The sequence below is a fragment of the Sorex araneus genome, chromosome 2, assembly GCF_027595985.1.
Source record: "Sorex araneus isolate mSorAra2 chromosome 2, mSorAra2.pri, whole genome shotgun sequence".
Taxonomy (NCBI): Eukaryota; Metazoa; Chordata; class Mammalia; order Eulipotyphla; family Soricidae; genus Sorex; species Sorex araneus.
This window is the reverse complement of record NC_073303.1, coordinates 148,521,048-148,543,743: the sequence shown is the minus strand read 5'-3', so window position 1 is coordinate 148,543,743 and position 22,696 is coordinate 148,521,048. Positions and strand designations below refer to the sequence as shown.

Genomic DNA, 22,696 nt, shown 5'->3' with positions numbered 1-22,696 from the left:
ATATAGAATTTATAGTTATATAAACATGGAACAAAGATATAGTACAGGCATTCTGGGTTTAATTCCCTGGCTCCCTGTGGCTTCTCAACCACCACTGGGTTTGCCCTGGTGATCCTTGCATGCATACCCCACACAGCACAGTTCCTAGTATTGAACCACAAACCTTTTCGCTAAGTATCACCACAAGTGATCCCCCGGTTTCTTGAGCATCACACCCCAAAGAAGAAATTGTACTGTGGCTTTAACTTTTCTAATTATAACAAAAGATTGGGGGACTTGTTAATGTGTTATTGAAAGCAGGAGGAAAAAAATGTGACTGTGGTAAAAGAAGGAAGTAAAGTAATGGTTTAGAATTAATGCAGAATATAATATTCTATTATTTTATTACAATGTAGTCTTGATAATATAATTTTGACAATCCCAGTCTAAATATATGCTGTCATTCTGTCTAAAGTCATGGGCGTGTTTTTTTTTGCCTTTTTCCTAGTTTATTGAAATATAATTGGCATATAATAGTGTGTTCATTTTTAATATACAGAATGATGATTTGATGTATATAGCAAAGTGATCAACATTAACATCTATTATCCCACATAGTTATAACACTTTTCTTGTACAATAGCCATTAAGAATTACTTTCTTCAAGCTGGAGCATAGTGCAGGGGTTAGGGAATTTGCTTTGCATGCGGCTGACTCGGGTTCAATCTCGGGTATCCCATATGGTACCCCAAGCACTGCCAGGAGTCCTTCCTGAGTGCAGAGCCAGGAGTAACCCCTGAGCATTGCTATGTGTGCCCCCTCCCAAAGGAAAAAAAAAGCAGAAAAAAAAGTCATCTCTTACCAGATGATCTCACATGGATTATAAAAATAACAAAACAACAATCAAAATCAATCCATGATATACCCTTGGGTTCAAACTTACAGAACTGTGGTTACTGATAGGGGTCAGTGTAAGGGACATAGAACTGGAGGGAAGTGGGAAAATGTCAGCACCTTGTTGGTGGGCCTGTAAAGGGAAACCCACATCCTGTCATTGTCACTGTCATCCCATTGCTCATCAATTTGTTTGAGCGGGCACCAATAACGTCTCTCATTGTGAGACTTATTGTTACTGGTTTTTGGCATATTGAGTACGCCACGGGGAGCTTGCCAGGCTCTGCCATGTGGGTGAGATACTCTCGGTAGCTTGCCGGGCTCTCCAAGAGAGGGGCGGAGGGATTGAACACGGGTCAGCCCCGTGAAAGACAAACGCCCTACAGCTGTGCAATCCTATCATTGATGGATATATAATAGTTCTATCAGGGATTCTTTATGTGGATAGATACTTCTCATTGTTATAATAGATTTACTTTGCCTTGATATAAGAAGATGGATCTACTCTACCCATTTTACAATCTCTCCAGCCCCTTTATTTAGGCTCTTTAGAAGTTTTATTAAAATATAGCTAACTTAGTGTCTCTTGCTTTAAAACAAACAAACAAAAACAACCTGTGCCCTAAATTGTGAATATATTTTTTTTCACCTTTTTCTGTAAATACAGTGATTTTAAAAGTTGTTGGCAAGAGTATCAAGCATCCAGTGCTACAGCTCCAATCCCACCACATGTGTCTGCATCCTTCCATCAATGATAAGATGTGGGGTTCCCTTTCAAGATTTTGCTCTTATCCGACCCCAGGGGAAGGGTGTGAGACAGTGGTCACTGTCATTGTCACTGTCATCCCATTGCTCATCGATTTGTTCGAGCGGGCACCAGTAACGTCTCCATTGTGAGACTTGTTGTTACTGTTTTTGGCATATCAAATACACCACGGGTAGTTTGTCGAGCTCTGCTGTGTGGGTGGGATACTCTCGGTAGCTTGCCAGGCTCTCCAAGAGGGGCAGAGGAATCAAACCCAGGACGGCCATGTGCAAGGCAAATGCCCTACCACTGTGCTATCGCTCCAGCCCCTTTCAAGATACGTAATATTTTTTGTTCTTGAGTTTTAAGATTCTTGGATCTGTGAATAATCTTGAAGAAAGTTTTAAAAAATCAAAAACATGCAATATTTTTGGTGATTTCTCTCAAAATATTTTTCTCTGTCTTTATTCCTCCTTCTAAGTTTTCCTTTACATATATGTATGACTAATAGCATTGTCCTGTATGGCTCTGAATCCCCCATTTCTTTAAATTGTCTCTGTTCTTCATATTAGAGAATTAAAGTGATTAAAGTGATTAATACTCAGATGCACTTATTCTTATTTCAGTTGTAACAGAAATAGGATGTTTGAGAATCTCCAGTACCTAAAAAAAAAACAATATTAACCATTTAACGTAGAATAATCATTTGACCTTTATGTAATTTTCTATTTCTCCACTGAAAATCCCTACTTATTGAGTCATTGTCACTGTGTTTCCCCCTAGTCCTTTAAACATTCTTATATTTGCTTTGAAGTCAGTGTCAGGATCAACATAGAAACAGTCTAAGGGAATGAAAACCTGTTTTTTCCCTGAGTAAGGATTGCATGTTTCTGTTTCCCACTGTGGTTCATAATTTTTGGTTGAAAACAAGAACTTTTTTTTAAGTCTTCAATGACTCTGGATTCTGCAGAAGATATTCAGTTTTATTAAAAAAAAAAACTTAATCTCTTACCCATATATAAATGATGTTGAAATTATCATTTATTCTATCTCCTTTTAAGTTTGTGACCACTGTTATTTCTGGATAGAACAGCTTTCTATTGTAATTCTTACGTCTCTCTTTTTCCTTCTAAGAACTTATTTCTGCATTGCAAAGGCCATTGTTTGGTTCACCAGTGAGTTTGGCAAAAGTTGTGCTCAAATTTCTTTATTTCTATTAGACTTCCATCCCCTATGCATAATCATATTTGGACTAAGAGAGGGTACATCCAAAGTTGCAGTCAGTTGTACTGTATCCTTTGATTTGTACTTTTTTTAAAAAAAAATGAATTATGTATCATTGTATTACTGTCACTATCATCACATTGCTCATTGTTATGCTCAAGCAGGCACCAGTATTGTCTCCATTGTGAGACTTGTTGTTACTGTTTTTGGCATATCGAATACACCATGGGTAGCTTGCCAGGCTCTGCCGTGCAGGCGAGATACTCTTGGTAGCTTGCCGGGCTCTCTGAGAGGGGCAAAGGAATTATGTAAGATACACAGTTACAAAGATGTTCATGGTTGGTTCTCTGATTTTCACCAGTTGTATATCATGGGATGTATAGGGAAATTTTAACTATTTAAAGAACTTCTAATTTCCAGGATCTATATTATGTGTTTTTCTTTTCTACAACTAGCTTAAGTAACCTCATATTTTATGACTCTTGAATATAGGATTTTTACATTTGCCTCACATTGTTACATTTGCTATTTCCTTGTATTTTATTTCCGGGTATACAATGAAAAAGCATTGAAGATAATATATTGTTGGAAATGAAGCCATAAGAATACTTAGTTTCTCTTTTCATCAAAAAGTTAAGTCATAGTAATGATGTCACTCAAGTATAACAAAAAAATAGTGATGTGGTATATAGTAAACTCTATTTGGAAATACCAATTTTGTTTGTTATTTTTAATAAGGGTTGAGTAATATTTATTCTCTTCTATCAAGATAAGGAAGACTCTGATCTCACCTCTTGACCTTAAGGAATTAAGGTCAGGTACAAGAAAATAAACAATCACTCTTTGGATTTGGTTCAAGGAAGATAAACCCTAGTAGGAAGCCTGGTTTAAATCAAGAAAAAAAGAAGGAGTTAGTAGTAAAGAGGATAGCTGATATGTATTAAAGATTAAAATATAACAGTTTTGACAACTACAGATAACATTCTCAATCAAAGAAACAAATTTTTAAAAATATACTTGTTTATTATTAAAATATTAATACTTCATGACCCTTTAATTATACTTCTGAAAATATTTCTTAAGTAGATAAATGGTCAAAAGGAAGCTATCAGTATAAGCACATCCTTTGTCATAAAGAATATAGTAGTTTAAAGTAAAAATCCAAATAAAAAAACATAATGATTGAATAATTATAAAAGTAAAGAGGATGGGTATATGTGAATACTCACATAAACCCTCTAAGAATTTTAAGTACAAATATTATAAGAGCCACACAAAACCTTTCAAACTATACATTCAGATAACATTTAGGGGCCAGATCAATAGTATAGTGGCTATACTTCCCTTGTACACTGGCAACCTGAGTTTGAACCCTGGATTGCTGTATAGTTCCCAGAGCCCAAGGAGTGATCCCTGAGCAGTGAATCAGGAGTAAGACCTGAGCGCCAGAATACATGGCCAAAATTAAAGAAAAAAAATGTATATATATATATATATATATATAAACTGGACTGGAGCGATATCGCAGAGGTTAGGGTGTTTGCCTTGCACATGGCCAACCCAGATTTGATTCCTCTGTCCCTCTCGGAGAGCCCGGCAAGCTACTGAGAGTATCCTGCCCACACAGCAGAGCCTGGCAAGCTACCCGTGGTGTATTTGATATGCCAAAAACAGTAACAACAAGTCTCACAATAGAGACGTTACTGGTGCCCACTCGAGCAAATCAATGAACAACAGGATGACAGTGCTACAACAGTGCAGTGCTATATATAAAACATTTGTTGGTAAATAAGTTGGCAAAATATGGGAAAACATATGCACGCAAATAAGATTTGTATAAATATAAAAGCAGAAAAGGAAATTTTCAGGTTATTGCTTAGCATACTTGCTTTGATTTCTAAATTGTTATCTGATACTCTTAACACTTTAGTCACAAATGTGATGTATGTGTATGTAACTTTTCCCAAGAGCATCTATACACATATTTATACCATGTTATTTTAAAAATAAAAATAATTTGCAATGCGTTCTCTGAGGGTTTTTTAAATATATACATTTTGGTACTATTTCTTCCTTAAGTGAATGTCAATGAATGTTTATAAAGTCTGAAATGGCAAGTTGGCATAAAGAAAGAAAATAAATAGATGAGTGAATATCAAGGATTTGGCATAAGGAAAAGATGAATTCGAGCAAGTTTAGAGGATTTCCTGGTCAATCAAACTCTTATGCAGAATAATTGCTGTGGTGGATACTTATCACATTATACAGCTTTAGTAATTCTTAGAATGGGCAATGCCAAGATGTAAATGTAAATAACTTTCATGTGATAATATAGCACTGTCTTCCTGTTGTTCATTGATTTGCTTGAGCAGGCACCAATAACGTCTCCATTGTGAGACTTGTTACTGTTTTTGGCATATCAAATATGCCACACGTAGCTTGTAGCTTGCCAGGCTCTGCTGAGCGGGTGGGATATTCTCAGTAGCTTGCTGGGCTCTCCAAGGGAGACAGAGGAATCGAACCCGGGTCGACCGCATGCAAGGCAAACGCCCTACCCACTGTGCTATTGCTCCAGTTCATGTGATAATATAAGTTCATTATTTTTTACAAGTGTACCACTGGGTTGGCTATATTAGAAGGGCACGTGGGGCAAGAGATGTATCATAACCCTCTGTACCTTTCACTCAATTCTCTATGAACCTAAAACTTTTCTAAAACAATTAAAGATTCTTCGAGGGTTTAGTATAAAGTTGTATTCTATCTGATTAGGAGGTATGAATCAAAGTCTGGTACACCAATTTGGGACTAAAGCGAAGAACATACCAAATCAAAGCTGAATTCTATTAAGACAGCTTTGCAATTTTTTAAGCAAAAACGACCCTCTCCTAGGTCCTTTTTTGGCATTTATAGAATAAAGACTATAGCGGGGCTTTGCTTCTTCACTTCATAGGTGTGCCAAGCTAAGAGAATCGTAGTGGCTATAAGAAATAACGGGGGAAAAAATAATGGGAGAAGGTGGAGGATAAGTCTGAACAAGAGGGCAAACAATTTTATACAATTTTACATAATGTGTATCTGACAATATCTAATGTCATAGCACAATTATTTCTATTAAAAATAAAACAGTTCTGGGGTCTTCAGGGATGTACAGCAGGTAGGGCAGTTGCAGTGCACACAGCTGACCCAGGTTGGATCCCGGTTATCCCATATGGTCCCCCAGAGCATCACCTAAAGTGATTCCTGAGTGCAGAGCGAAGAGTAACCACTGAACATAGCTGAGTGTGATCCAAAAGCAAGTAAACAAACAAAAACTAGAAAACAAAAAATTGTTCTTATTTTTTATTTGTTTGATAAGTAGTACTTTACAGACCAGTAACAGATCCACATCTTTTTCACCTTATGCTCATGTCACAGTTACCTATGATGAGCAGAGAAGCAATCACACAATAGAAACGGAGATAAATCGGACTCTGGAAATACCATGCTTTCAAAATATGTCCTCAGAAATTTCATCTGAATTCACCTTTGCATGGTTATTGGTAAGTATTGCCCTTTGCAGTGAATAACTATAATGATCTTTAAAAATTAATGAAGTGAAAATAAATAGCAAGTAATAAAAGGGAAGGAAATACACTGGATGAGGCAGGTGTTATGTGAAAGGTTCGGGAATGAACAGAGAGGAATCCACAAGAATTCCTTCTAGCTCAGCAAGCCTCCAAGTATGAAGTAATCATTTAGAAATCAGTTACTGAAGGCTAATTCAGGTATTAAGACATATGCCAGAGTATGATTACAAAGAGAAAAACGGGGTGACGATCCTCCAAAATGGAGTCAGTCACAGCACAAATATTTGTTTTAGCAACAATATTAGCAGAGGAGTAGACGCTCTTCTCAAAACTCTTACTACTTTATCCTGGAATCTATATATTTATTTAGATAAGGAAATGCAAACTTTTATGTCTATTAAAATATAGGTGTAAAATATATTTGAGGGAAATAGAACTTACAATGAAAATTGTTGCTCAGCTTCACTATTACCACAGGAATAATTGCATAGCCCCATAGATGCCATGCTTTCTGACTTTAAAAAAAGTTCTGAAAACTGAAATTTTGTTTTGTTTGTTTTGATTGTGTGCTCAGGGAACATCACTGACCCCTGACATTTCTCAGGGAAATCCTGTGGTGTCAGGAATGAACCCAGACTTCCTGTATACAAAACATATCCAATTGAGCTATCTCTCTTAGGCCCATGAACTTGAAAGTTTATGAGAACTTTATGCAAACCAACTACACAGGAACCAGCATTTTTTATATATATGTATATATATGTATGTATATAATACTATGTTAATTATCTGTATTAGCTATATACAGTAGACATCAAATATCATTAAACCAGATAACTTAATATCAAAAAATATAAGGATAACCTTAAACACAAATTCTAAAATCACATAATGTTTATTCATTTAATACAAAATAACAACATGTCAATTTTATTTACATTAAAGCAAAACCACAGACTTAAAACTTCTTTCAGAACTCAGATGTCTAGGAATAACAAAATAACAACTGAAACAGCTGGCAAAATATTGTATTCACAAATGATTGGTCATTTGTATTAAAAGTTACCTAGACATTTTTGTGGACATTTGGAAAATTAGACACTTTAACACAAAATTATTTAACTGAAAATGTGACAGATATAAAATAACCAACTTGCAAATAGGCCTTAAAATATAACCTAGTGTTGATTTTTCACTGTCTAGACACCTTTTGGAGAGTCCGTGGGATGCAAAGATAAAAATATTCTAAAATAACTTTCTCAAACTGTTCTAAATTCTACAATTAGTCTTTGTAATCTGTTGAGTGAAAAAAAAAGTCTCCATTTTTGTGTTTGGTTTTCAAAAGGTAAGAGTTCCTAGGTATTATGCCAAATCATTAATATAAGTTAATTGTCTTTAACAGCAAACCTGATATAATATGGCTTTTATAAAAACCCTGAAAGTGAAGATGATTTCAGGAGGCAGAAATCTGCTATGCCAAACATTATACTTACCTTGCCACCATTTTTATTATTTTTGCCTATAATTAAAAAGGTCCCCACTCAAATTTTCAAAATGTGGGGCTGGAGTGATAGCACAGCGTGTAGGGCGTTTGCCTTGCACGCGGCCGATCCGGGTTCGATTCCCAGCATCCCATATGGTCCCCTGAGCACGGCCAGGGGTAATTCCTGAGTGCAGAGGCAGGAGAGACCCCTGAGCATCGCTGGGTGTGACAAAAAAAAAAAAATTCAAAATGTACTCTTCATGAGAATCATAAAATTAAGTGACAATTTAAAGTACAATTAAAATTTAATAAAGCTTTCTGTAGAGATTTGTGATGGCAAGTAAGTAGATTTATTATATGCTTATATTATTTCATCTATGTAATCTGTTTATACAAGGAAACATAAAGTCCTTGATCAGTCAGGGATTTTCTGTGACTGAGCCTTTCCAGAACCAAAAGCATTATCACTCTTAAAATGTCCTAACATTTACTTCAGTACCTGGAATATATTAAACAGATAATTAATAAATATTGAACGGATCTATTTCCTTTTGTTCACTTTCCCAGATTTCTACTCACTGCCCTAGTAATTGATGGCCATTGAGTTTATTACAGAAGTTTGATTAGTAATAATCAGCAGCTTATTAAGAATCAGTGTCTAGATCCTTGATAATGCAGCCTTTATCTAGTGAGTTTCTTCAAAGAAACTAAAAAACTTATGGAGATACTATCTTGAGATGCCGCCAGGACCTTTCAGATAAATTAGAGAAAGAGAAAGTTCATTGATGGTCACAGAGAGAGAAAATTCTACCCTTCTACTAAAACCTCACCCATGCAATCTCTTTAAATAATGCATTATTATAGACAACTTAAGAAATATTTCTGAAAGAGCTTCTTTTCATGGTGAACATTGTATTGGCAAATGTGCTGATTAAATTCCTACTGTGCATTCCCTTTTTAAATGTCAAAATCTATTTGCTCCTCTGATTTACATCTGTACTCCCCACAGTCACAGAGTTGAGCTCCATGCTGTTGGTGACTACGATTCAGCATGTCTGATGTGAAATTGCCTAATATCTTTTTGTTGGTAAAAACTGCAGCTCTTATGTCATGACTATTATGGGTTTGTAGAGGACATAAATATTCCATCCAAACTGTACTTTTTTAAGGTTTTAATCCCTAAGCTAGCAATAATAATCACAACTAAAAGGCAATTATTCTTACAAATATATGATGCGATGCGACTTTTAGGGAAAAAAATTTAAATAAAGATAATAAGCCCAAGCCGAGAGGGCAGAAACCAGCAATATCAGAAAATCAGTTCAGTACCTAAATTTTTTCACTTCAAATGCTATCTTCAACCCTGAAAAAAAATTTTAAGTTAAAATTATTTTAACATAGTTCACTGGAAAATAAAGGTCTTAGCTTTCTGCATGTGGAATTTTATAAAATCTTGTCTTTTTTATGACTTTCATGGGAAAGGACTGTTTTCTGATTCTAAGTTATAATTTTAATATATGTGTATATGTATATTTTATATGTAGCATATATTGTATTCAGGCTATGTTAAATGTGATCTTGAATAGAATGCTCTGCATTTGGGGAAGTTGCATTGCAGAATTATGACCACACTAAAGTTGACAGATATGGGGCAAAGTTGACAGATATGAGACAGTATATATAACTTAGAGCTAGCCTGAGAGAACAGAGTAAAGGCAAGGGTTAATATTTAACCCATTTGTGGAAACTAATAGTCCATATGGTAGATGGTGAGCTAAGTAGTCATAAAATGTGCATCTTTAGATGAAATCCAACTGGCAAATAAAGGGCAAGTGATATTTTTCCATTCATGTCCCAGGACAAGCATATAGCCATCAGAATAAAAGTGCAGATTCGCTATGGCAACTCCTATATAAAGTCTTATATTTGTGTTTTCATTCCAAACTATCATCCCAATTTCCCACAGTAGAAATTTCAGTTCAATACAGTAAACATATATGAGTCTGTTTTGTGTTCTAGGTTCTGAAGGGATGCAAAGCTGTATTTAATGAATAAACCACTATAAATGAACTTTAATAAAAATGTTTTAATGGCATGAGATAGTGGATATATAGTTTGATTCTGAGAGAGCTTGTTTGTTTGGAGGTTCTAGCAGGGGAACTAGAGAGTCTCTTGCCCACACGCCTGGATGTCTTTCCCAGGGCCCCTCAGAGGGGATGGGCTCCAGCTCCCCACCCCGAGCAGACTCCCGGCGGCCGAAGACCACCGGAACCTAGCTACAGCCATGCTCAAGGCCTCTCTCCACACGTTCGGACAGGCCTCAGGCATGAAGGTACCGACAGAGGAACCCAGGTGTGTGTAATCCCATCAACAGCCAACATCCAGAGAGACTTAACAGTAAGCTCCCAGAAGTAGGCTATCTTGTAGCCTACTTCTCCTTCTGGGAGAAACTAGCAAGCTTCTGAGAGTTTCCTGCACACATGGGACAACCTTGCAAGCTTCCCATGGTATATTCATATGCTAAATCCAGTAACAAGGTAGATCTCATTTTCCTGACCCTGAAAGAGCCTCCAGTGTGACATCTTTGGGGGAGGGGCCGAGTCAAGAGAGACTTCTAAGATCTCAGGGAAAGGATGAATGGAGAAGTTACTGAGCCCACTCAAGAAATCAATGATTAACGGGATTTCGTGATCGTGATCATGGTAGTTTGATTCTGACTGCATAGATCTGGAAATAGATTTTAGGTTATATATGAGGTAGGTGATAATGGTGTCTCCCTTAGCAAGCTGGAGCAATAGCACAGCACGTAAGGCATTTGCCTTGCGTGGGGCCGACCCGGGTTCAATTCCTCTGCCCCTCTCAGAAAGCCCAGCAAGCTACAGAGAATATCTCACCCGCATGGCAGAGTCTGGCAAGCTACCCATAGCATATTCAACATACCAAAAACAGTAACAAGTCTCACAATGGAGATATTACTGGTGCCCACTCGAGCAAATAGATGAGCAATGGGATGACAGTGATACAGTGATACAGTGATGAGGTAGGTAACAAATAGTTAACCAGAAAATGACATGCATGAACTATAATAAGACCTTTAAACTGTGAGTACATCTTGGTCTTGGGGGTGGTAGAGGGGTTGAATAAAATGTTTGTCTTCAAAATTGGTGACTAAGTGGAGCTGGGGAGATAGTATAGTGGGTAGGGGGTTTGCCTTGAGTGCAGCTGACCTTTGATCACTGATACCTCATATGACCCCCCAGTACACATCCAGGAGTGATCCCTCAGCATGGCCAGGTGTGTCCCTAAACTGTACAAAAGTTCACAAATCATGAATCACGAAATCCCGTTGATTGTCAATTTCTCGAGCGGGCTCAGTAACCTCTCCATTTCCTATCCCCGAGATTTTAAAAGTCTCTCTCCACTCGGCCTCCCCAATGATGTTGCACTGGAGGCTCTTTCAGGGTCAGAGGAATGAGATCTGGCTTGTTACTGGCTTTAGCATATGGATACACCATGGGAAGCTTGCAAGACTGTCCCATGTGGGCAGGAAACTCTCAGAATCTTGCTAATTTCTCCCAGAGGGAGAAGTAGGTTATACAAAAGTTAGTTCAGAAAAATAAAATTGTCATTTTCTCTTTAAAATCACAAAAGAATATAACTATATCACATTCAAATGGCTCCATATAAATATAAAAACATGAGATTAATTATAGATGCTTCTATTAAAAAATTTATCCATATACTTCTTAACAATAATATTTGAGTATTTGTCATGCTTTCTATTTAAACAATAAACTAAATGGTGCTTAGTATAATTTTGATTTTCTATGAAAATAGAAAAGCTTAGTGTTCAAAAACAAAGCTATAACACCTTCTATATGACGTTGTTTGACCCCAATTGTCTTCATTGTAATCAAAATTTAAGTGCTAGTCAATTTACAAAGTGTTGACAATGAATTCAGATGATTGAGGAAATAGCATTCTTTATTCTCTGAAATGAATAAGGGGAGTACTGCAAGCAGCCTGCTTTGACAGCACTGACTGAATGGAGACTAAGTGGAGGCGATGTGAAGATAAGAAGCAGTCTGGAGCTAAACAAACAACAATCAATAGAGCTAAAGGCATATATTGAATGAACACTATCCACCCAACACTTAATATATTGTGGCTAACACTCCCAGGTTTCTCATGGGGCCTGGACAAGTCTATTTTTTATTTTTTGTTTTTGTTTTTTGGTCACACCCAGCGATTCACAGGGGTTACTTCTGGCTCATGCACTCAGGAATTACTCCTGGGGTGCTCAGGGGACCATATGGGATGCTGGGAATCGAGCCCGGGTAGGCCTCGTGCAAGGCAAATGCCCTACCCGCTGTGCTATCACTGCAGCCCCAAGGGCCTGGACCAGTCTAGAGGTGAACAGCTTCACTAAATTGAATCGTGCCAAAGTATCTTTTCTGAATTGGAAATTCTGATTCTAGTTTAAAAATAGGGAAGTCTCTTTAAAAAAAAAAAAAACTCTTAAAAACTTTCTGGTCTTTTAGGAAACATTTTCATATTTGAATTGACCACCCTGTCCTCATCATGCCATTTGTTTTTTCCAAGTTCAACACATCATTTGATATTGCATTTATTTATCCTCTATACATCCTGAGTTTGCACTTATTTTTCTTGCAAATTTGTTGTACTTAAATAGACTGAGCAGAACTAGTTCAAGAATTATACTCGAGAACTCTTCATCCTACCATTTTTGTAAAGTTGTACATAGCAAAGACATTAACAGCATGACTTTTGAAGGGAAATCATTTTTTTCCAAATCATGACTTTATCATTTGCTGTGTGGCCTAACAGCTAAGATGAAGATGATAAGACTCTCATCTCTAGGGTGTGTTTAAAGGATCACCAAAAATATTAGTAATTCAGATAAATGTTTTAATAAAATAGAAAGTTGGTGAAATTTTATGATAAAAAATAAAATCTTAAATAAAGATGGGAAGTTGTTTGCTTGTTATATTGTTCAAAAAATAGTATTTTAAAATCAGTCTGTGGGCTTGAGTGATAGCACAGCGGGTAGGGCATTTACCTTGCAAGGAGCCAACCTGGGTTTGATACCCGGCATCCCATTTGGTCCCCCAACACCGCCAGGAGTAATTCTGGAGTGCAGAGCCAGGAGGAACCTCTGAGCATTGCTGGGTGTTACCCAAAAAGGAAAAAGAAATCAGTCTGTGTTCTTGAGGAGTAATGGTACCCTGTGTCCCAAAGTTTCATGTATGAGGGTTGACAAAGAAGAGAGTGGACAATAAACAAATTTATAGAGTCATGTATGTTTTCCTTGATTGTTGAGTCTTTATTAACTTTTATTCACTTTGCCAAAATGGAAGATATTCTGATGAGTGCATATAGGGCACACATGTCTTCTTTTGTCTCAGACTCAATATTACCTTGGATACGTTTCCTAAATTTTAGTGCCCTCAATTTTTCAGGGGAATCATCTATAATACCAATTTCATGGTGTTGTTGTAAATTATAAATTAGGCAATGCAACTAAATAATTTAACATAGTACCTTTAGAGCGATAGCACAGCGGGTAGGGCACTTGCCTTGCACACAGCCGATCCCGGTTCGTTTGATTCTTCCATCCCTCTCAGAGAGCTATGAGAGTATCCCACCTGCACAGCAGAGCCTGGCAAGTTACTCATGGTATATTTGATATGCAAAAAAACAGTAGCAACAAGTCTCACAATAGAGACCTTCCTGGTGCCTGCTCGAGCAAATTGATGAGCAACAAGATGACAGTGATACAGTGATACAGTACCTTTAGACAGTATATATAAAAATAATCTTTAAATGGTTAGTTTTATGACTTTCAATAATTCCTTGATTTAGTTAGGCAGAGAGTGAACACTCATGAAGTAAACCAATCATTCAATGGTTAGTGAGGTTAGTGAGTTTTCAATACTTGAATATCTATTGAACAGTGGTCTGGGTAGATGCACAACAGTTGAGTTAATGAGCCAACATCACTGTATCACTGTCATCCCTTGTTCATTGATTTGCTTGACTGGAGCCAGTAACGTCTTCATTTGTCCCTTTCTCGTGTTAGTGTAACCCAATGGCATCTGCTCACTCCAGGAACACAAAGAGAACATTGTTGTTACTGTTTTTGGCATATTGAATACGTCACAGGCAGCTTGCCAGGCTCTGCCGTGTGGGGCAAAAAAAGAAAAAAGGAGTGAATCAACATAACCTCATTAAATTATAAGAGTATACCAGGTTGAGAATCCCATGGAATTTTAGAACTCTTTATTAATATTTGACAAAGTTATCAACCTTATTTTTGAAGAACAGAAAGGAAGATCAGGCAAGAATGAAGACTCCCCTATCACACTGTTTCTTATAGATTGGTTGTCTCTGGTCATTGTTATCAGGCAGGATTCTGATTAAAAGCCCACCTCCTATCAGCAAATTACCAGCATCTCTGAAATTGCAACCTATATAAAGCCTCTGGTTTCCTGTCATTGCTTTTAACCGTCATTTCAGATGTTCCCAAGAGTTTTATCTGTGTTGTTATTATTTGGGTTTTTTTTAAATATCTATAACCTATAATCTCTGCTCTTGCATATACCTATTCATTAATATTGTGACTTGAGTAACATCTTACTCTATTGAGTAAACTATTTAACCTCAGTTTATTACAGACTGTTGTTAAGATTATAAAAAGACTTGAAAAAAATTGCACAGTGCCTGAAACATAGGAAGTTCCAAATCAATTTAAACTATGGCTTTTAAAAATATAAATATAAAAATTCTAAATATAAAAATTTAGAAATAGTAGTGCATAATATTAGCATTATTTTCCTTCATCTTCAACAGACTTTTCACTGTTTTCCTGCACAAATTTTTTATGCTCCTTCTATTTGATGGGTAAAGGCATTCACTCCTATGCAGATTCTCACCAGGCCACGTTTGTAAGTGCAAATTTTCTAGTCTCCTTCATGAACTCCTGATGTCTTGGTTACAGGGAATCTTTGCAACCAAATTCTATCATGCCTGGCAAAGAAAAGAACCCTTTCCTTTAAAATAGTACTGGAGCGATAGCACAGCGAGTAGGGTGTTTGCCTTGCACGAGGCCGACCCGGGTTCGATTCCTCAGTCCCTCTCAGAGAAACTGGCAAGCTACCGAGAGTATCCTGCCCACACAGCAGAGCCTGGCAAGCTACTCGTGGTGGATTTGATATGCCAAAAACACTAACAAGTCTCACAATGGTGACATTACTGGTGCTCACTCAAGCAAATTGATGAACAACTGGACGACAGTGCTACAGTGCCGCTAAAACAGCTCAGAAAAATGAAACAAAAGAATCTTTGCATTAATTGTTCTTTTAAAAAATATACCTTTTCATCAGTTATGCCAGGTTATACACAGCTATGCACAAAAAGAAAGAAGCAGCTGTGTCTCTAGTGTCCACAGCTCATATTTCCACAACAAACTGAGAGCAGAAACAGTTCAGATCGTGCATCATATAGCACATGACCAAAAAAGCATTCTGAACTCCAGATTCCTCACAAAAACAGTCACTGAGCAAGAAGCAAGAGCTATCAAATTCGGCTGGTTGTGATGAATGACCTGCAGGGGGAGCTTGCACCCTGACAACTGGCCTCCACATCAACAGATGCTGAGTTAAATGCTTCCTTCCTCTCTTCCGTGATATTCTTAAGAAGCCATTCGAGGTCCCTGTCTCAGAATACAAATTCCTCCCTCAAATTCTCTGTACCCTTTCACATTAAAAAGACAAACTCTCAGTTTAGGTCCATCTTTATGAGAGTGTTTATGTCTGCGTTTCTTTGGGAACATGCCCTGAGCAGAATTTAATTCTTCACTGACAGTTCTATCCACATGTCTCAGTGTAAAGTTGATGTCAACCTTCAGCCTACCTACCTAAAGAATTTTGTCTCATGTAGGAGTTTCTACTGAGAATATTCTGCAAACATAGCTATGTAAGAAGTATGATTTTTCAATTTTTAACTATTTACCACGGACTCTCAGTTCATACTTAAATTCCCTCATTTACTAGCTTCTATTTCATCTAGCCTAAAACTGTCCTTTCTCTGTCTTTCTTGTTTGTTTTTAGGCCACACCTGGCTATACTCAGGGCTGACTCCTGGCAGTGCTCAGGGGACCAGGCGTGGTGCCAAAGATCAAACCCTGGTCAGTTTGGTGGAAGGCAATGCCTTACTTGCTGTACTATCTCTCTGGCTCTGTATAATTTTTTTAAACAAAAGATTTCACATTGAGGGTCATTTTTCCCCCAAATTTTGGTGACTTCATCTTCATTCAATGGTGCATTCCTGTTCACTCTTCTCCATTACAGCTCCTTCCTTTTCCACAAATATTTTCACATAAGGTTTTATCTGTTTTATATTAGTTATTCTCATCCCTAGATCCCTTGAGCAACTTTGTAAAAATACCCCATCCTGGACCTCATCCTAGACTAACTGAGTTAGACTCTCTGGAGAAAATCGTTGTGCATCAGGATATTTTCAGAACAACTCTTTTGAGAATACAGTTTTATTAAAGGAGCATGAGAGCATCATCTTTCCTCTCAGGCCCTTTCACTTATGCTCTGCCAGCACCTCCCTTTCAGAAGGAAGCAAACAGCACATTTACTAACGCTGATCGTGTATGGCACCAGGGAGACCTTGTTCATGAAAATCCTTGATTTGGGGGGCTGGAGCGATAGCACAGCAGGGAGGGCGTTTGCCTTGCACGCGGTCGAACTGCGTTCAATTCCCAGTATTCCATATGGTCCCCTGAGCACCTCTAGGAGTTAATTCCTGATGGCATGAGCCAGAAATAACCCCTGTGCATCGCCGGATGTGATCCCAAAAGCAAAAAAAAAAAAATCCTTGATTTACTTGCGGGGTGAGGGGGAGTGGAGGATATAGAATGACATTAAGCAGTACCCAGGGACTACTTTAGGATTCCTGTTTGGGTTTTTCTTCTGGTAGCACTCACGAGAACATTGCAATGCCAGGGATTTGAACCTGGGCCTCCTGCATGCAATGCATGGGCTCATCCTGCTGAGCTATCCTTCAGCCCAGTTCTTAAATTTTCTTATTAAGAATTGAAAATTCTGGGGGCTGGAGCGATAGCACAGTGGGTAGGGCGTTTGCCTTGCACGCGGCCGACCCGGGTTCGAATCCCAGCATCCCATATGGTCCCCTGAGCACCGCCAGGAGTAATTCCTGAGTGTAGAACCAGGAGTAACTCCTGTGTATCGCCGGGTGTGACCCAAAAAGCAAAAAAAAAAAAAAGAATTGAAAATTCTTAATAAGGGATAAATAATGGGGAAGACATTTTTTCACAGACAGACAAATTGGGATGAGATAAAGGAACTCTCACATCCAGATAAACTCTGACCTCCGAAGTTCAGATTTGCATACTATTCTTTGTGCATTCTTTCTGAAGTTAGTACAGGTGCAAAAATAAATGCAGAAAGATGAAGATCATGACTAGGCTGAGATAAGAAGGCCAGGATGTGGCAGGGCACTATTTAAGAAGGTAATTGCTCCCAGGTGATCACCTCCACTTAAAAAGAAAACTCAAAGTGTCTTCTTACATTTCAACCAGCTCTTTGCCTCATCCTGTTCCCCAATCCACTCGGACAGTAAAAAAAATGTGATCTTTGCTCAAGGAAGGCTGGGAAAAGTCAACTGCAGATGAAATATTCAGCTAAAAATTTGGAAACCAAAATAATTGTAGTTTCTTCCACAAATCTTGGTATTGTCATGAGACTTGTGATCTGCCATTGTCCTCCATACTTTATTCTTCAAGTGCCTTTAAGGGAAATCATAAAGGAGAAGCTCATAAGAGTAGCAAATGCCTGCATGTTAAGGGGTGACAATAATTTTAAATTCAAATTCTAGTGTAATAGTTCTGAAGTTTTCATTCGTCATCATCTTGATTTTCAGAAGATACAAATCTATATACATATATCTTCTGAAAATAAATATATATATATATATTTTTTTCTCCTACCCAGAAGATACAAATATAGTAATATCGGTATAACACCTTCCCCAGAGCTAGCACAATTATGTGTTTGAAAAATGATAACTGGGCTGGAGCAACAGTAGAGTGGGCAGTGCACTTGCCTTGCACCAGCCTGGGTTAAATCCTCAGCACCACAGATGATCCTCAAAGCCCCCAGGAGTGATCCCTGAGCGCAGAGCCAGTAGGAATCCTTGAGCACAGCTGGGTGTAACCCAAAAACAAACAAACAAACAAACAAACAACAACAACGACAACAAACCCCACACTGATAACTGTTTTTCTTTATAGGAAGACAACGGAATTCAGGAAACACTTCTCACTAGAGATCATCCCATCAGCAATTCTACATTATTTAAAGACAGAGTCAAGCTGGGTGCAGATTATGCCCTTGATCTCTCTCCAGTCCAAATCCATGATGACCATCGGACATTCTCTTGTCAGATTATTGTTAAGCCTGGAAAAATATTGAGGAGCTCCACCATGGTCAAGGTTTTTGGTAAGAGCTTTTTCTTCTCTGATGTCTTGCTCTTGCTCTTGTTCTCTCACATTTTCCTGCCTCTCTCCAAGGAGAAGATGAATAGCCTTCCAAAGATAGCTATTTTGGAAATCAGCCTTGACACTTTTCATTTATGTTGTGGTTGGAGACAAAAATCAGGAAGCTAAAGAATAGTAATTAAATTAGTATAACAAACCATACAAAAAGCCATAAATCAGTCAGTTGGTGAACACATCTTATTTACAATTTTAATGTTTCCCAAGAACGCTAGGAATCTCTTTAATTATATCTGTCAAATTCTAATTGCTTTGATGCTTAATTGTCATAGCCGCCTGCCAACAGCAAGGCAGAATGAGGCCGGTGTGACAAAAGGAGGATAATAAACAAAGCTCCAGAGAAAGCCTGCAGGAGTCCCCACTCCCACATCCTTTTCGATGCCACAGCCAGTCCCACCCACATAAGGTCAATGTGAGATGTCAATCACCTCCAGGCAAGGACCACAACTGTCCCTGATTCTCAGGAACCTGGGGCTGAGCTGACTACCCACTGCTGAGTATCTCAAGCTGCAGAGACTCTACAAGGTGCACATTTCAGGGACGATACAAAAAGTCTATTTTGCTCAGTGAGGCAAGCAAATCTTAATGAACAGAAGCCTACAGCTTTGGAAATTTGTTTATAATCTTTGGGAACAAGATTCATTTGTAAGTGAAGGCAACAAGGAAAGTAGTGATGTGGATGAGCAATTAATTGCTTTTTGAAACTGAGGTAAACAAAGAGAAAATAGTTTTACCAAACCCAAGGGCATGGGATGTTAGGTCTTTCCTCAGTTCTCAGAATGGCAGTTCACTGCATTTCAGTTCTCTGAAAAACTTTATTTTTGCTTAGGATCTTATTGCATTTTTATTGGAAGTCACACAAATGAATCTTTGGAAGTAAATGCCAACCCAATAGCTCATAAAGATGAGAATAGCTATAGTCAAGATTTAATTTTGAATTCTCTTGTTTATAGCTGTTAATAGCTCTCTGTCATGGTCTGTCTCTGTCTCTCTCTTCCCAATTCTCCATCTCTCTCCATCTTACTTCATGGAAAGAGTAGTGATTCCGTCCTTGGTGAGTAGGCTCTTAATATAGATAAGATGGAGCATAATATGGCTCCTGATGACTAAGACTTTGAATAATATCCTGTGAAGAGTTGGGAAAGCCTGTTCACCTCTCTTAACAACATTACCATTTGCTCCAACTAACACTCCTACTGGCAAATCAATGAAGGCTGTTGTCAAAGATGTAGGGGAAAAAAGTAATCAATTCTAAGTTAGACAAACTGTCTCACTTGATCAAGTGCTATTGCACAATTACCTAATCTAATTGCCTTATCAGCATTCAAACTCATCTCTATGGCATTAAAATACCTTCATTTTGGTCTAAATAATTTACCTTCCTTTAAGTCTCACACTGATCACCCTTCACATTTCTAGATTTCTCTATCTCTACATTTCTTTTTGCTTTCTTTGAGTGGTTTGTTAAAATAAGAGTTTCTACTTGATTGCTCCTAGAATTATAGTTCCCCTTCTTTGGAACTTTCCCCATTAGTAAACTTAACAGCTATATACTATTCGGACCAGAGTTTTGCCTGAATTTTAACATAGTTGCAGGCATCACCAGAAGTATATTTCACAGTGAACCCAGCACAGCTATGTAATATATCAATGATTCCAAATTCACTCTACATTTCTTAGTGATTCCTCTGGAATAATAAATAAAACAATTTAAAGTTTAAATTAAAAGACTAGAGCATCACAGATCCATTCTTCATTCCCTAATCCCACTTATGTCTTCTCCCTGAGCAATCCTGCTATTCTCAAATACATAAAGGACTCAGATTTTTCCAACTTTTTGCGCATTCATTAGTCTCCTCCCATTTTGCTTTTATTACCAGGAAGTCATTCCTTAAAATGTGGTAAGGGATGACATCCTGGTAAAAGCTGTCCATGATTGGGTTTTAGTCATACAATGTTATAACACCCATCCCTCCATCAGTGTAATTTCCCAGTACCAATGTTTCCAGTTTTCCTCCTACCCCTCCAAGCCCCCACCCCTCCCAGGCCCGCCTGCCTCTATAGCAGACACCTCCCTTCTTCTCTGTGTTTCTCTTTCTCTTTCATTTTAAGCATTATAATTTGCAATAGAGATTCTGACAGGTTAACATGTATATTCTTTTACCTACTTTCAACACTCAGTGACAACACTAGTTGGAAATGAACATCTTACCACACTTCTGTTCTTTACTTCTAAGCCCAATTGTCCTAGGCTTCTAAAAGAATATTTATTTCTGTTAACTCTTTGACTTTCAGTAACTGCTCTTTCCTCTTTCTTTCTCTCTTTCTTTCTCTTTCTTTCTCTCTTTCTCTCTCTCTTTCTTTCTCTCTCTTTCTCTCTCTTTATTTCTTTCTCTCTCTTTCTCTCTTTCTTTCTTTCTTTCTTTCTTTCTTTCTTTCTTTCTTTCTTTCTTTCTTTCTTTCTTTCTTTCTTTCTTTCTTTCTTTCTTTCTTTCTTTCTTTCTTTCTTTCTTTCTTTCCCTCCAACCAGTAGCATTTTTGGTTAATAAAAGGTTAGAAATAATTCTCTCATGATTATTTTAGAGTTGTTTCATGGGTTTTGGTTATCCTGAAACAAAATATCAAGGCAAGCATTTGAGAATTAATTTATTTTAAAAGAACCCTGGGATACATTTAAAAGGAGTTAGGAAATAAGTCAGTAAAAAAAAGGAGAAAGGATGAAATAAAATGTATATTTTATTTACGTTTTATAGCCAATTGCTGCTCTGAGTTTGGAGCTTTTTCTCATTAGGGAACTCTTGAAGAGTATATCAAAGTTGTCCCAAATGTAGGCAAAGAAGTTGGTATTATCTATTGAATCCCCATATACCCTCTCTAGATCTTTGGGACATCCTGTTTGGTCTACTTGTGAACTGAATGTGCTCCCATAGCCTCTGTAAATTATTAGAAAGAGTCACAGATCAGGACTTCATGCCCTGTAAGAGTCTTCAATATGTAGAGGCAAATACTGTGAGGGATCACAGGCATCGATGACACCCACGAAGGGCTCTTAAGTTTTTTCCTCTAATCCATAGATGACTTCATAAATTGTGCTCAAGAACTAATCTGAAGGCACGTTAGTTCAACACAGTCAATGTACTCCGTGTCAGCCTTGTTCTGGGCACTGTTTGGTGCAGAGATGGATGTATTCAATATTGGCTTCGCACTGGCCACCATTAAGTATAGAAATGGAAACATGAGTAAAGCTATCTGGCCTCAGGCCTTAATCCAATAAAACAAACAAACAAACAAAAAATCATCTTTCAAGTGTCAGATGCTGCATATTCTGAAAGTCTTCTCTTACCCTGAGGGTTGGGTTAAACTTCTCTTAAAATTTTTCTTTGGGGTACACCACTAGGACTAAGGGGGGAGGGAAATGGACAGTCTGGTGTGGTGCTGGAATTTTAAAGTATACAGCCAAACTGTTCAGCTTTTTAAATCACGGTGCTTAAAATAAGATTTTTTAAAAATTTTTATCTAATCCCCTACATCCTTAATTGCTTGTCTCAGTGTTTTATAATGTCTCTCATCGATCTGTATTTTCCTTGGAAATGCCAATTTCCTCTTGTTTGGGGGCACAACAATGTTGCTCAGAGGCTATTTCTAGCTCTGAGCTCAGATATGATCCGTGGTGATGCTTAGAGCATTCAAACAGAATCGCAGCTGCTGCAGCTGCAGCCTCTTAAGAAAAATGAATATTATTCACCCAACTTCATTTTATGGGCACATGTCATACTACCAAGCACAGAATGGGTGTTTCATTTAATGTTTATTTAATGAATAAGAAATCTTATGCATATACACAGATACATCTGTGCAGACACACATACATTGTACATTAGACTGGCTTTAAGGGTTACTGATGGCTTTAAAGATGGCTAACTGTCTTATTTGCTTTTAAGCTAAGCCAGAAATCCCAGTGATTGTGGAAAATAACTCCACGGATGTCTTGGGAAAGGTGAGTCACGTTAAAGTCTTTGGAAATCTACAATATAAAATGCCCAAAACTTTGTTACCCAGAATGTTTTCACAAAAGACCTCAATCCTTGATCCTGAACCATTAACTTCAGGTGAGGATGAAATATAACTGAATTGATTCTTTAAAATGAATGTGAGTTCTTGATGCATGACTTAAGGCTTTCAGGACATTTGATCTATAATTC

General features: G+C 37.7%; 1 protein-coding gene across 2 annotated transcripts in view; it reads left to right on the top strand.

Moving 5' to 3' along the window:
- CD96 (CD96 molecule) overlaps window positions 1-22,696 on the top strand; it is a 93,560-nt gene that overhangs the window by 7,684 nt on the left and 63,180 nt on the right. For both annotated transcript variants that reach the window (XM_055128145.1, XM_004606802.2), the window contains exons 3-5: window positions 6,257-6,381; window positions 18,231-18,438; window positions 22,436-22,491. In XM_055128145.1, the coding sequence (XP_054984120.1) occupies window positions 6,257-6,381; window positions 18,231-18,438; window positions 22,436-22,491 (389 nt within the window). The remainder of the gene's footprint in view (window positions 1-6,256; window positions 6,382-18,230; window positions 18,439-22,435; window positions 22,492-22,696) is intronic.